The 15,979-nt window shown below is 41.2% G+C and overlaps 1 protein-coding gene across 1 annotated transcript; it reads right to left on the bottom strand.

The window, feature by feature from the left end:
- Positions 1-655: 655 nt before the first annotated feature.
- On the bottom strand, positions 656-14,827 carry IGSF5 (immunoglobulin superfamily, member 5). The gene is made up of 5 exons (XM_009873047.1): positions 14,770-14,827; positions 7,403-7,723; positions 6,064-6,372; positions 1,230-1,361; positions 656-684 (listed from the first exon to the last, which is right to left on the bottom strand). Exons 1-5 carry the CDS (start codon positions 14,825-14,827, stop codon positions 656-658), a joined length of 849 nt encoding a protein of 282 aa, XP_009871349.1.
- Positions 14,828-15,979: the final 1,152 nt, after the last annotated feature.

Here is a 15,979-nt window from a genome sequence, read left to right as displayed (position 1 = left end):
CAGCTCAGGGAATGGGCGTTACTTAGCCTAATGAAGAGAAGGCTGAGGGGAGACCTTCTTACTCTCTCAACTACCTGAAAAGAGGTTGTAGCGAGGTGGGGATCGGTCTCTTCTCCCAAGTAACAACTGGTAGGACAAGAAGAAACTACGTAAAGTTCCACCAGGGAAGGATTAGATTGGATATTAGGAGCATTTTCTTCACCCAAATTGTTGTTAAGCACTGAAACAGGCTGCCTAGGGAAGTGGTGGAGTCACCATCCCTGGAGGTATTTAAGAGATCTGAGGAGGTGCTTAGGGACATGGCTTAGTGACGGACGTGACATAGCTAGGTTAACAGTTGGACTTGATGATCTTAAAGGTCTTTTCCAACTGAAACGATTCTGTGATTCTATGGTGGGAACAGAGTTCACAACCTGCTGTGAGCTGCAGCCCTCACTTTTCGTCCTTAAGGTCAGTCCCCTTCCCCACATACTGCCCTCCCCACCCCGCCCCGTGCATACACACATGGGCAAGGTCACACACAGCAAGGCAGCACCTGGACATCCTGGGGGTGCTGGGCAATGGGGCACGGAAGGTGGCACATCTGTCTCACCATTCTGCAGCAGCAGCCTGAAAGAGTTCAGTTAAAAGGAAAAATTGGCCCACCTCATTCAGCTTACCTTATTTCATTTTGGTATGTAGATCCTGGGGAGAGAGGGGAAGAGAAGGGGAAAAAAAAAAAAAAAGAAAAAATAAGAATATGTTTGAAATGCAGGAAAATAAAATGTGACCTACTAGGGAACTTCTCTTCGAGCATGCACTGTGTTCTAGCTACCACAGGGGCCCCTCTCCTCCATGTTTACAAAACTGTGCAACTGCTCTGTAGAAGAGCTGACACAGAAGTTGGAAACAAGTCACACAGCACTTCGTACTTCAGGTATGCTTCAACAAAGAATCTCAGCATAGGAACTAAATGTGGCTGAAAGTTAACACACTCCTGAAAAACACAACCCACTTGTAGTTAACATGAAAGGCAAAGTGAATGGGCTACTGATTACTTTGGAACTAATTTTTAGGAGAAATAGCAAGGCAAAAATAAAGAGCGTCTGAACCAAGTGATGGTTAAGAGCAGGATCTGTCTGCTTGTCCTTCCACTTACAGATCTTTGCACTACACCAGAGCTGATGTAACTAGGAGATTTATATCAAAATACTTTTTAATGTATAGAACAGTTGTGAAGATCCACTTACCTTTCTTCTTTAGACAGCAACAGCGTACAACAACCGCAATAATAATGATCAGAAGAATAACACCAACAAGTGAAAGCACAACTGCAAGTACAATAACCCACGTGCTTCCGCTCTCTTCACTGTAATCATTTTCTGTTAAATTAAATGGAGAGACAATGTACTATCAGAGCCTCCAAACATCCTTTTCAGTATATTTACCTTTTCTGTAAAAAAAGTTAACTGCTTGTTGATTATTTGCCAAGGAATCTGTGTTTTTCAAATGACAAACTCTGTGTTTATGGACAATGTCCAAGAATTTAAAATATTTCCAAATGCAAATTCTTTATTGCAGTTGTAACTTTTCTCACAGCTACTTCTCGTCTGAAAAACAACAGGGTTGCAGTCTTCCAACCTAAGTTTTGTAGGTACACTCCAACATCCTCTGGAGACACTTGGGATTGGGGAGAGGGGTTTAGATTCAGTTTAGATGTCCATACTGCAGATATTAAGCATCCTGCCTAGCTGCTCTTTTCAGCAGAGAGAAAATAGGTATTTTGGGTTACGATTCATTTGGCCAAATGTGTATGTGTCCTTCTGGGTTAGACAAACGTCTCTGAAGAAGTGTCCGTTTCTCCTCACAGATCACAGCAATAGTCTCAGGTGACTAGTACAGCTGGAGATCTCTAGCCTGATGAAACTCATTTTGGGATTTCTCTCACTGATTTCAGCAGGTGTTTGATTTTGGAACATACTTGTTGGTACATCTGTTATCCACTTAAAAAGCAATGAAGAGCAAAACAAGTGAAGAGCAGCACTGTTTGGAAGTATGCAGCTACTCATTTTCACTGCTGACATTCTCACAACATCAACTTATTCATTTGTCTTTGTTGTAATCTGCAGAGTTCAGTGAGGTGATTTCAAGATAATTCAGTTAGGGGATCGGTTAGCTCAGGCAGTTGAGCGTGGCGCTAACAACGCCAAGGTCGTGGGTTCAATTCCTGTTCGGTCCCCATGTGTTGCCTGATCTAGTCGAGAGGTGGCGTCCCTGGCGGCAGGGAGGCTGGATTGAAAATGATCTCTAAGGTTCCTTCCAGCTTAGGCCATTCTATGATTTTGCTGAAATTGGTTACTATGACCAAACAGTTTTCCTACAGATCTCCCACACGCACAGAATTTTTAGTATACCCTATATTTCTCATGCAGCCAGATGCACGAGGAAGATGTTAGTTCTGAACATCATGTCATCCTGCCCTTTGGCTTTGAATAAATATTTCAGAAGCATCTCTAATTTAGCTGTCCTTTGAAAAGCAGCCCCAAAGTAATTTTGGCAGCTGTTTGGAAACAGACTTCCAATCCAGATTACAAGTGTGAGACACATCCAAATTTGACAATACCCTTTCTGTTGCACTGGGTTTATGATCATTTCCTCATTAGGGGTGTTAGTTAATGACTATGTTAATGGCCACATTTAGCTGACAAGCTCTGTAAAAGGTATTTCAGCAACACAGGTGACTGAAAGCTGTGCAGTGTCAGGGCTGCATCCCTGTGTGAACCAGTGTTCCTGCTGGTTTACTTATGGCAGAGAATAAAGAAGTAAATCCTTTCTAGCTACAGATTTGCCTGTGCTTGTGTTTGGGGTTTGGAGGTTTCAAACTGCAAAGATATAGGATCAGAAGCTCCTACAAAGTTTGAACCTCTTTTAGGAACCTGCATTCTCCAAAGCTCAGGTCATTATGATTAAGCGATTTGTTCCAGTCTAATCCTTGTGCTCAATCAGCATGTTTTGAATTTCTTCTGACTATTAAGGAAAAGCACTCAGTAACCTGCTACCTAGTAGGTAGTTCTGTAGCCTGTAATCAGATGTGATTACAATTGATTATAAACCTGTTCATAATATTTTTATTGAGAAGTACTGCAACAAATAGTTATATTTTATATATTTTTTAAAAAAAATTATTTCTGTAAGCCATACTATATGGATTTCAAGATGGCTAAAATAAGAAAGACAGCTATTTACCTGTGCAGAAAAGCTTATCTTAGTGTGAAGGAAGGGGCTAAACACACCTGTAGTGGCCCATACTTCCAGGCTGGCTGCCACACTAAGTTATTTCTCTCCCTGTCAGGTTCAGGTTAGGTGCCAAAAGAGGATCTAGAGAGCTGAAGCAACACAAACACTCCTGGAATTTCAGCATTGTAGTTTTTTCCCCAGTTTTGGAGGATCCAGAAAGCAACTGGAGCTGGGGCCAGCAGGTGTGAATTCAGGACCCACGAGCTCAACACACAAGTCAGGGTGAGAGGGAGGGGCACTAAGGCATGAGGGCATGAAAAAATACATCACCTCTTATGGAAAGCTCTGAGACTGAGATTAGTCTAGAGGTGCAGGAAGGTAGGATGGTGGTTGAGCAGGAGATACCTGGCTGAAGAGGGCTCAGATGTTCAGTTGCAGTTCTTGTGAACAGACGGGTATTGCTAGTGTGGAACATGGAGGAATTTGATTCCTTATGCTTTTAAATGAAACTGATATTACGGTAGTTTGGGGGAGGACTCCTTAGATGTTTGAAGTTAGTCATATTCTTTCCTGACAAGAGCTAGCTAAAGCTGAATCTATACAGGAAAAGTCAGAAAATCTCTGAGATTTCAAGTGTGACATATACATTATATATCTTCCTCTGTCATAAATGCCATGCCTTTATGCAGTCTAATAATCTAAAGACTTCATATTCTCATACCGTGACAAATTTTGAGTGTCTGTTGCTGCACAACGATTTTTCCAAAGAGAAATGAATGATGGTCCTATACAGTCACTAATTCTACGTTAATTGTGCTTCATGACATCTGTTTTTCTCCTCTTCTGATTTACAAAAAGTAGCTATGGAAACTGAGGGTGAATACCTCTGTACTTCACAAATGAGTAGGGAGGGGAATTTACTAATTTCCTCGAGATAGTTCTATTTTGCTTAGTCAGTAATTAGGATCAATCTGAGTACAAAAAAAAGTCATATTTAGAATGGTGGAATGACCTTTTTCAACTGCATAACAAAGCAAGTACTTCTGAAAAAGAATTGGTAATAATGACTCATACTTAAAATAAAAGGCATAGTTACTCAACCTCCCTAGTTGTTGATATGTCAAAATTTCTATACCAAACCCCTCATCAATCCACTATAAGATTGTCTTTGTATGTGCCGCATTCACCCATTACAGAAGAATCAGTTCATCAAGAGAAGCTGTCGGCATGATTATAAAAGCTCATGATGCTCATCACGTGGTAAAAAAAAAAAAAAAAATTAGATTCAAGGCCCTACTCTATAGAGGAGACAACTGGGGGTGCATAGACCTATCAAAAAAAAAATCCATATGATCTATGCATTTCCCATACCACAGGATAAAGCTAATAAAAGGGATGTCACTGTAGGGTGGAATATGTTACCATAGGAAGCAACCCAGCAACCTCAGCTCCCTGCTTCAGATTTAGTCTGCCATGAGATTCCTCTACCTGACAGCTGAGAAACTTGGCTAAGAGAAATGCGAAGGACAGTTCCGTGCTGTCTCCCTCACCTGCACTAAACATTGCTAACCTACAGGGAGATACTTCCTCTTCCTTACTCATATTGTGTTATGGTTTGTAAAATAAAAACATTTTTCACAGGACTGCACTAGATCATGAGGCAGATCAGTAATGACAGTCACACTTGCTTTGATCCACACTGGCAGCAGCACAGAGTAGACAAAGTCAACCTCTTCCTGATGAATCTCCTAGTACTGTGAAAGTGTTAAATTACAGAATTTTATTTTCATAGGATGTCAGTAAGGCCAAAGATCAGCAGCATTACAGAATATGCTGACAACTTCAGTGAAAATATTTAGGGTTATCAAAGGTCTTGTTAACTATTCTGAGAGATTTGTCGAACCTCCATGCTTAGATTAAAGCAACCTTGACTTTCCTTAAACAAAAGGCAATAAAAAGCAACCAAACACACCATCCAAAGAATTCCACATATGTTGCTACAGGACATTTTTAACTTCCTCTAAGATGTGAAAGACACCATGCTGGGAAGAAGAAACCAGTTCCAATGGCTCTTCGATCTAAGCAAACTTTGGGATAAGGCTTGTGAATATGCAGCTTCTTTCGATGACCTGATTCTTGTTCTGTAATGGGTGAATACACCATATATAGAGACTTTCTTAAGGCAGATTAATAGGTATATGGTATAGAACTGCCTATATAAAAAGCTGCCGTCTCTATTAGGTGCCAGCCTCAGTGCAGCCCTGCAGATGTTACCATCACATCTGGTTACCACTCACATGAAGAACTTTCTTTTTGCACCTGAAGTGCTAGTACAGAATCTCTTCTGGGTTGTGTGCAGAAACTGGGTGTAAAATCTGGTGTTTTCTTCCAAGTCAGTGGTAAAACTGGCATTGGATATTTTGAAGAACAATTTCATCTGAGGGTCTGGGCTTTGAATAAATGAGGTCTAACAAATTATGTTAATATGGTAGGCATGGCCTATTCAAGGATATAAATTCATTAGATATTTACTTGGTCAAGGAGCTTTTCTTAGCCGTGAATCCATAGTAGGAATCAGTGGCAGATGTACTGCTTCGTTTGTCTTGCTCAGTTCTATGTTGACTTTATGGTTCATTATACTTGTACCAGTCCCCTCACACACGTGAATGTATCAAGCTGTGACTACAAGGTCTTAACTCTATCACCTTGACACATCTCATAGTATTTCATTTGCAAAGACAAGACTTTTCAAAATAAACAAAAGCAAAACTAAACAAAAAGCACAGTTCTGAGTATAAGCAGTACAGACACTACAATAGACGCAAAGTACAACAAACATTCACTTACCTACAGTAGAGTTGACAAAAATAACAGTTACAGTTGCATTCTGAGGGTAAGGGAGTTCTTCTATGTCAGCTAAACAAGTCAAAATCTCAGTGGTTGTCGGAGTCAAAGTTAGGGTGCTGAGGGCGTTGTGGAGGCCATTAGATCCTTGACTTTGCTGGGTGACATACCATGACTTATCAATGAAAGAGTCATTTGTCATCCAGGTAATGTCTGGAGCTGGAGCCCATCCTAAGGCTTCACAAACAATTTCAATTGTTTTGTTCTCTTTTACTGTTAAGGTGCTATTTTTGATGAATAAAGATCCATTAACTGTAGGAGGGAAAAGATGTTTTTTCCTTCAGAATATTTGGCTGCATTGCTTTCCTACTGGTAGCTTTAATCTTATCTTGCTACCCAGAAACAGCTATGCCTTGAGGTATGAAATAAAAAAAACAACCATTATTTACACAATTATAACATACGAATGATATAAACATGCAGATACTGCAACTTCACGGACACATTGTCCAGTACGTCTAAAGCACAAGTCTCACCTTTCAGAACCTTCAAAATAAAAAGCAGGGAATTATACTTTTTAGCTATTCTGATGTTTTTCCAGCTGAAAGACAACATAATGAACAGCGTTTCTAAGTTTTAAGTATGCTCAGATTTTATCAGGAAAGGTTTACTAGTAGATGAGATGTTCTCATTGTGTGAAGCACCTCTTTAACAGATGGGTGGTATCTGGTGGTTAGATCTTGCTTTACTGGATACACTGTCACTACTAATGCTTAAGAGAGGAGGAAAGGGTCGTATACACAGGGGCTTGATATGCAGGAACTTTTTGTTCCTTGAAAATCATAGCTTGCAGCAACAATCACGTGAAGAATATCAGCTTGTGTCTCAAGGGCTTTACTTCTCCACATCATTAAATCAAACTCACATACAATGGATACAGCCAGATTCGTGAGTCAGAAAGCAGGAGAGAGATCTGCCCTAAAGATAGCAGAAGGTTCACGTACAAAGATGTGTGTAGGGGTAATCCATACTGTTCCTAGCCAAAAGATAATTTTTGACTGACTTCTGGTGGGCCTGATATAGTCTTTGGGCACTTTAACGCAAATCAGTGACGAGTAATGTATGTAACAGGGAAAAACAAGGGCAGTTATAACCTTTGTTAGTGGCACTCTGCATGTGACTGAAATCTGCTTTGACAGAAAAAATTAAGACAAGGAAGACAGGAGGTGAAGTATGGTAAAAGAGAGCATGTACTCCTTCACAGGGATAGTTTGAGAAATTCATCAGAGGATTTCTTTAAGTGCATTGTAATAAATAGCTTTCTAGTGTTGGCTATACACACCTTGAACAGAAAGAAATGCAAACCTGCTATCGCCAGTTTGCTGAGTGCTGCATTCGATTTGTCCAGAGTCACTCAACTGGGTGTTGTGGATGATCAGCTCCGAGGTAAACCCATTGCTACTGGTATAATTTTGAGAGGTGAAGCGGTCTGATGTTTCAACAGCTCCATGAGAATTGATGACAGTGAGGACAGGATTTCCATTGGACAGCCAAATGAGAATTAACCATCCTATCGACACGGTGCAATTAAACCGGGCTTCTGAACCAGCAAGGACCGTTACATTAGTAGGGCCATTTATAATAGAGTAACAAAAGCCAAGACCTGGAAGGAAGATAAATACTTGGTCTGCAAATACATACAAAAGGCCTTTACTTAATTTTTACTGCCAGCAATTTAGGGCTAAACCCAAGTGCCCTGGTTCAAAGAGTATTATTCACTAGGAGCACTGAGGTGTTAAGCACTTAGTCATGTACCAGTTGTTGATTCAGCTGAGCTGGCACTTCACCCCTGACAGTCATAAGTACTGATACTTTCAGGAACAGAATCTAGTCTCATTTTCTGTGATGCTTGTCAATTAGTAGCTAAAGATACCTATGGTTAATTGAAATTGCAACTAAATAATGTTAATCCCACAGCAGGAAGCAGTGGTCAAATGCTAAATTGGTACAATGGATCCCCAAGACAATCATTACAAACGCAAGAAGTACATGTTTATATAGTTTAAAAGATCTTCACCACTTCAGAGATGGAGATGTACAATCTAATCTTTCAGCTCTATCTTAGATTAAATCTTTAAAGATGCATTTGATTTTTTGTGTCTCCTCGTCTCACTCCAGAATAACCTGTCTCTCTTTAGTGGTTCACTGAAAAGCTGACTTAACATTTTGCTGAAAGGAAAAAAGTTCCATTTTTAAATAGGAAAATATATGAGTTCTCTGGACTTTAAATAAATAGAGGAGTATGTAACTCATCCCTTTTCAGGTTACCATTGACTTTTTGCAGCCCCCAGCATATATCCTTCTATGCTTTCACCTGTTCAGCTGCCTCTTCCCTTCTTTTTCGTGCATGCATCACATACACATTTATCCACCTCCTCAGCCTTTCTGTTAACCAGCCATAGTTCTCCCTCACTCTCCTCACAGCCGCTGTCGTCCCTTCACCTACCTCTAAGCTCAAGGTTTTGGTGGCAAGGGACCTCAAGAAATTGCTAGCCCAACTCTGATCCAAGCAGAGCTAACTTCACAGCTAGGTCATTTGCACTAAGACTTGGCAATTCATATTTTGAGTATCTCCAAGGATGGAGATTTCACAAGCTCCCTGCAGACCAAGCAGTCCTGCTGTTGCGATTTACCTCACCAGGGCCTCTTTTATCACTTACTGGAAAACATTAATGCCAAGGAAGCATCAGGACTGCCCTAACAATTCAGGCTGTAGTCTACATAATTACAACAATTAGATACTACAGTCCATAGCAGTCTAATTAAAACCCCGTGTTTGCAAATTTGGCCTGAGAATAAGCATTCAATTATTTTCCAGGAGAAAGAAAGTCTGAAATGGCCATTACTGCCTTGCTAAGAGTATTCAGGACAATTAAGTGGTTTTTTAAAGGTTTCGTTCAACCCACGTTTTGTACATTTTAGGTAGTTTGTTCATTAATGGATTAATTATAAATTATTGAAAAAGGAATTTTTCAGTCAGTGAGTAGCTGACGTGAGTAGGAGAGAATATGCTGTATTGTTTCAAATAGAAAACATGTTTGTGTAAATGGAACCAGAGCCCGATCTCAGTTAGAACTGTTGCAACCAGAGCATACACGAACATACCCAGGGCACAGGGTCTGTAATCTCATTGCTCCAGTGTCAATATAATTTTCTAATTCTCAACTCACATTTAATTCTAGACAGCATATATATAACGAGGTTGGTGCCAAGAATTGTTCCTTAATATAAATAGCTCCTTTCTTTCCTCCCACCCTCTGTGTGTATTTACAGACAAGAGCCTTTTCGTTCTTTGTTTTGCAGGATTATACAAACCTAGCTCTCCTTGGTTCTTTGTACGATTGACTCTGAGTTCTCTCATGTTTACAAAAACCTTTACAAAAATTTTCCACCTTCCTGGGTTATGTTACCTCCTCCATGTACTTCATTCTCCAAAGTATATCTGTGTGTGACCAAAATGAAAAGCAAACTTCACTTCCACTGATAGTTGATAAAGCCAGATAAGATACAGTAACACATATTTCTGTTCAACTTAAATGGCTCGTTTTTTCCAACAGCATTTATTTAAAACTCTTCAGACTTGTAAAGGTGAACTGAAACGCTTTAAAATGTGAAGGAGTTTGAAGATGAACTCAGCAGTCAAATCTATGTGCATACCTTAATACGTTGCTTTACAGTTAACTCAACGAAGTGCCTACAAACCATTTCCTCTCCTTTCTATTTGTCACTTTCTGAATGTAAGGGATTGGCCAAATGTCTGTGAACAGCATCATTTACAGAGCTACAGGTTTTCTAGTGAACATGCACTGATGAAATTTATTCCACTGAGACCGTTTGTCACGTACTAATGTCCCTCTTTCCTGATATTCAACACCCAGTTGTCATAATTTTTATTCAGAACTTATATTACCGGGGTTGAGACACTGTCCTAAGCTCAAACATGTTTTGAGATATCTATTTTTTCTTGACTCATATTGTAGCCAGCCTTTACAATACTGCTCCCTGTGCATCTATGATGTCTATAACACGCTCATGTGCCGAGTTTTTTGATTTTTACACTTTATTTTAAGTCTTCCTGACTGGATTAAGTGGACATAAACAGCTATCATGATGAAAGGCACAGCCATGAACAAAATTCCTTAGAGTTAACACCAAAATGCATTTAGCTGTTCATGAAACAGGAGTTGTAGTCTGTAGTACTTACCTACATAGCTTCTCTTAATACAAACTGATCTCTGCATTTGTAATTTATTTCCATGCCTGTGCAAACACTTTACTTTTTTAAGGAGTCATGTTTTTCCATGGCTATGAATAACTGATGTGACTTTCAGCACACTGCTATCTGTTAATTAAACATTTGCTATGAGATCATGTCTGTGAGTTTCATTATGGTCCTAAAATTTATCTCTAAACATGAATAATTAGTGATCATGAGCTCTAAAAATACATGGTTAATGCTGCTTTTGTCTTCTTCAGACAGTCCGGACAGTATAGACAGGTAGGTATCATTTTTTTCTTCATTTATCTAACGTAATATAATCATTATTTATGAGTCCACATGTATGGTATGATCTACACCATCTGCCACCAACCAGATCTGCTGGAGCAACAGATGTTTTTCACTGATTTCTGTGAGCTAAGGAACAGATCCTTAAGCCCTGTACAAGTGGCAGGAAGACTGAGGAATGGGACATAGCTCAACCTTGACTCCACTTAGATCTCAGTAAAGCCCCCAGCAACCAAAAAAAGTTGCTCCACGAGCCTTTTTCCATCTGCTGCCCAAACGTTTTTGATGGTTTTAACTTTGCCTCCTTATTGTTTTGCCTTAACTTTTTATCCTGCAATGGCACGTGGAGTCCTGAACCAACAGTGCGTTCCATTGTCCGGTCCGTGTACAAACACTGATAAAGTAAATTGTGTAAGGTCAAAGAGGACATTCATGACAGAAACGGGATCTAAAGCAAGTTACCAGTGCCTCAACCCGGTGCTGTTAAGTCCTTGCTTCTTGCTCTAAGCAGGTAGTTTCATTTACATGCTGCTTAAAAAATACATTTGCAGATGGTTGCTTTTAGACAAATTAAGGCCTCAGGCTAGATTGTCATTGCACTTTACAGGAATTACACATTCAGCTCCTAACAGCTGGTTTATCATCTGCTTCCCCACCCTCAACCAATGAGAAATCCCACCCAGACAAATATAATCTTTGCCACAGGGAAATGTTATGCTATCTTCATGATATTGCATTGCTCTTCGACTTCTGCAGAGCAAAGCTGAATTAAGACATCTTCTTCGAGGCACATCGCTAAATGTTTATAAAGTGGCAACCAGTGCTGAACGTTTGCCTAAAGTGGTAAGTATTTATGGTATTTCAGTTGCTGAGTCCTTCCCAACAGCATACAGAGTGGACACCAACTCCTTTATGAGCTGTTTAATCCCCTCTCTGTCACACAAATTCACTGTCACATCACTGCTGTTTTTGAAGAAATGAAAACACTTCTTGTTCTCTAGATGAGACCTGCAGTGATGGAACCTCATTTGTCAAAGGAGCACCATTGCCTTTCATCATCCATACTTAAAAAGGACCACTTTTTCACATTGAAGGTCTCAGCAACAAGGGCACTGAGACGTGGCTAAGTTATATTCCTTCCCTCCTCTCCTCATCTGATTCCGACTTTCCTCTTTTATAAGTGACCTATTTGGATGAAGCAGAGTGAGGGACAGGATGGGCTTATCCTTTTGCCGTAATTATTCCTTTTTTTTTCAGCCTCACTATCATATTTCGAAATAATCTCCCCCTCTACACCCATATCGCTCTTCTGTAAACACTGCCTTTTATTCTTCAGTTTTTGTGTCTCATCTCTGAGTTCCTCCCCTCCTTGTCTGCTATTTCGGTTTGAATTTCTACATATTTTCCTTCCAATATGTTCTAAATTCCTTTTTCTTTCCACTCTTTCTTCAGTGTCTTCCTCGCCCCACTTTACTGTCTGACTTCTCTGCCTCATTGCTGGCCCACTCCTCCAGCAGTAATTTATTCTGCAATAAATAATTCCGGATTTTCCAAGATTTCTCTGTAGCGCATCTCAAGTTTATTTCAAAAACCCACAGCCCTGCAGCTGAGCTTTTTGAAAACCAAAATAGAGCTTGCCAAAGCCTGCAGAGGACTAGTTTTTATTGCTGATGTTAACAAGAGTTGTTTAAATGCTCACAGGATGTTTCTGTTACGTAATACCAATCTACTGATACTCAGTGACATGTACTTCCGCCCACCAGCGCACAGACCTCTCCACAGCTCCCAGGAGTGTCTTCCCATCTCTTCCCTTACTCATTTTTTTTTACACTTGTCCCTTGCAGCCTCTCCAGGCTCTGCTGTCAGACTACTCCTCTCCTCCTGTCCCTTGTCTCCAGCACTGAGGGTCCCCGGGCTGGGGGTTCCCCACACCTGGCAGCAGGCTGGACCCCACACGACGTGTCAGCCCTGTACAGGTCTGCAGTGCTGTGGCTGCCCAAGGGCGATGCCATGCCCGCTCAAGCAGATTGCCCAAACCAGCTCTGCTGTGAAGCTGCTCCCAGATGCCAGCCACGCCAAGAGCAGCAACACTTTTTGAAAGAGCAGCACTCTGTCTTTTCTGCAATACACTTTTTTCCTCTCTGCTTCAGGATGTGCTCCCGTGGCTGCACTGCACAGCCTGGGCCATGCCTGCCTGTAGGGGGGACAGGAGAGCACCCCTTGGAAGGTGTGCTTGGCTAAAAGCATTAGTATTGTAGAGGGGTCGATGCTGGTCTCTTCTTACAGATAACTAGAGATAGAACAAGAGGGAATGGCTTCAAACTTCAACAGGGTAGGTTTAGACTGGACGTTAGGAAAAAAATTTCGCAGAAAGAGTAGCTACCCACTGGAAGAGGCTACCCAGGGAGGTGGTTGACTCACCGTCCCTGAATATGTTTAAAGGTCGTTTAGATGTGGTATTGAGGGTTATGGTTTAGGGGTAAGCTTTGTTGAGTAGGGTTAATGGTTGGACTCAGTGATCCCAAGGGTCTTTTCCAACCAGAATGATCCTATAATTCTATGAAGAGTAATAGAAATCCTGTGAAATGCACAGTACTCTGCTCTGGATGCTCAGGGAGACAGTGCAAGAAACAGAACAAATAAAAATGGAGGCTTCTTTGTTATAACTTCTCACTGTCCAAAGCTAAGAGATCTAGGGATTTCCTGAGCCATTGCATCTAATGTGCCCTCCGTGATATTCATTTCAGTCTATTTACAACCTGGTATTCCCCCATAACCAGTCACCCTGAGCTTTATAATTTAGTCACATACCGTGAGGAAAAGTACATTCTTTGGTTTGCCTTAAGTCACCTTTCTGATAGTTTACTGGTTGCCACTAGCTGTTTTTGTTATGAGAAATTGTGAATAACCATTTTACCATTCACCTCCACATAATTAATTAACAACTTTTCTACTATTTCTTCTTTTTCACAAACAGAAAAACATCCCAGTCTAATGAAGTCCTCCCTCCTACCTTTGATCACCTCTGTCATGCTGTATACTTTTCTCCCATCTAACATGCTCTTTTTGAAATGGAAGGGCTAACAAAACATATAAGCTGTCTGCAGATTTATACAATGCCAGGTTTCATTGTATTTCCCTAGCTGAAAACACTAAGTGGTGAAATTTTCTCTCTTTTTCAGCAATTTACTCTTTCCGAGATATGTACTCTTTTCCCCCACTAGACATCTGCAGTTAAGCAATGCTTTACATTGAATGTTTTCTATTCCTTTATTACTTACTCACTTGGCATCATGACATTTTCTGGCAAATCTTCCTAGTCTCTTTTTGGATTTATCTGCCCTAAGTAATTCTGCACCACCTGTGAAGTCTGCCACCTCACAGTTCACTCCTCTTCACTAGGTTCTGTTGAATACCACACATCCTTGTGCAATTTCTCTGGGAACACCACTCTGTTCAGAAATCCCAGCGTTTATTCCTGCATCATGTTCCCTTTCACCAATTATTTAGTCGTGACAATATCTCCTCTCTCATCCCACTGCAGCTACTTCCTTTCAGAGCCTGTTAAAACCCTAGCTAGATTATAACAAAAAAAGAAAACCATCCTTGTCTCCATTACCCAACTAGTCACTTCATATTCTCATTTTCTTTAAAGTTCTGCCGCTAAGATACCTTTTATCTGAATCAAATTTGATACTCAGGTGTGCGAAATGTAAATTGGAGGCAAACTAGCAAAGCGATAATTCGCACATATTCCTGGAAGAAAAATCAGCTGCTGAAATTGAGTTGTCTACAGATGCCCCCTCAAAAGCAGTCACAGGCAGATAGGAAGAAGACAAGCACAAGGAGTGGCAAAAGAAGTGGGATGTGCCTGCTCACTGGAAGCGAGGGAGGGCAGTCCCCCCCATCTGCTCCCCACCCCATCCACTCTTCACTCGTGCATACTGAAGCCCACTGTAATCTATTAGATCATTCAGGCTCAAAATGCAAATGTAACCATTCCAAACAGTTGAAACAATCCCTTTCTGGGACTGACTGTTCGATCAGGTATCACAAGTAACTGCCATTAACATGGCCTTAGAATTATTCCATGCATTTTGTCCCCACACCGGTTCATTTCACGGGTTACGAGTGTGTCCTACCTTTTAGCGAGGCAGTTAAGATGAGAGGAAGTAAAATGAATTTCTGGAATCTCTCCATTGGAGCATTCTCTCCTGGTTCCTAAGGCAGAAAGCCACCAGCGGTCACTGCGAACTTGAGAAGCTGAAGGACAGAACTTATCGAGAAACTCGGTAATGAGCTGTCGTTTTGCGTCCTGTGATAAAATGTGACTTTGTGTGACCTGTGTTACCAACATGAGGAGAAGATTAAATGAGAGAGGGTTTTGAAGGAGAACAGTATCTTTTCTCAAAACACCTGTTTGAAAAGTAGTAGAAGCACTTTCCTCAGCAGAGAAACCTTCGTCTATGCACCTTGCTTCTCTTGCACCCTCAATCCCTCCTGGCTATTACAACACTACTGCTTCACAATTGACTGTGTCAGGGGAGCTCCATCTGCATCATTAAAGTTAATCATGAGCAGCTGGGAAAAATAAATCTCTAAGCTGCCTACAAGTGCGTGTGTATGGTGGGTGAGCCATCTCTGCTGCCAGCAGCATCCTGGCAGACTAATGAACCCTGTGCTCCATCACTTACTCTCACGCAGGGCAACTGTGCAGGGCACCAGCCCTTCTCCTGGGGTTGGTCAGGGGCATAGATCTCCATTCAGAGGGGTTGTTACCCCACCTCAGGCAACTGATGCTTCCTATGCCCAGCAGCCTTCAGGAGAGGAAGTGGGAATGTATCCCTATGTGCAGTTACACCTTAAATTTTCGGGTTAGTTTTTTTATGTTTTTCTGTGTGCTTTACTCCAAAACTAGGATTCCTATCCATATATTTCCAGGGAGATCCTGGTGCCATCATTGCTGTGGCAGTCCTGCCAGGCCCTTGGTGCACAGGGACTACCTGCCACCCTGGAGTCTTCATCCCACTTGCCTTGGAACAAGGATGAGAAACACCAAATCTCTTCCCAGCTTCCCAGAATGAGCACTCAGAAGGGCTGCTAGTGTAAAGAGAGTCCCCAGAATAATTTCTCTGAACCTGAGAGAGTCTCTTATGCCCCAATATAAAACATCACTAGCTCTTCACTCTGGTCAGAGATAAGGTACAGAGCTTGGGTGGGAGTCATCACCTTACTTCTGCATTTTCTGCTTTTCCAGTGTTTGTGATGCACTTGTGTGATATTATTCTCCTACCTCTCAAAATATGTGGGATAGAGTTTGACTGTGCTGCTTGGTTTACAAACTTCTCAGCT

The sequence above is a fragment of the Apaloderma vittatum genome, unplaced genomic scaffold (genome assembly GCF_000703405.1).
Source record: "Apaloderma vittatum isolate BGI_N311 unplaced genomic scaffold, ASM70340v1 scaffold9517, whole genome shotgun sequence".
In the NCBI taxonomy this organism is placed as follows: domain Eukaryota; kingdom Metazoa; phylum Chordata; class Aves; order Trogoniformes; family Trogonidae; genus Apaloderma; species Apaloderma vittatum.
The sequence above is the reverse complement of the archived record's forward strand: the minus strand, read 5'-3'. Positions and strand labels throughout refer to the sequence as shown.

Bases quoted from the DNA above. Each gene is read 5' to 3' on its own strand.
- IGSF5 (XM_009873047.1), bottom strand. From the start codon at position 14,827: ATGGAGAGATTCCAGAAATTCATTTTACTTCCTCTCATCTTAACTGCC. The intron at 7,724-14,769 runs GTAGGACACACT...TCTTCCTTCCAG, and splicing joins CTTAACTGCCTCGCTAAAAG to GTCTTGGCTTTTGTTACTCT. The intron at 6,373-7,402 runs GTGTGTATAGCC...TCCCTCCTACAG, and splicing joins TGCATTTCTTTCTGTTCAAG to TTAATGGATCTTTATTCATC.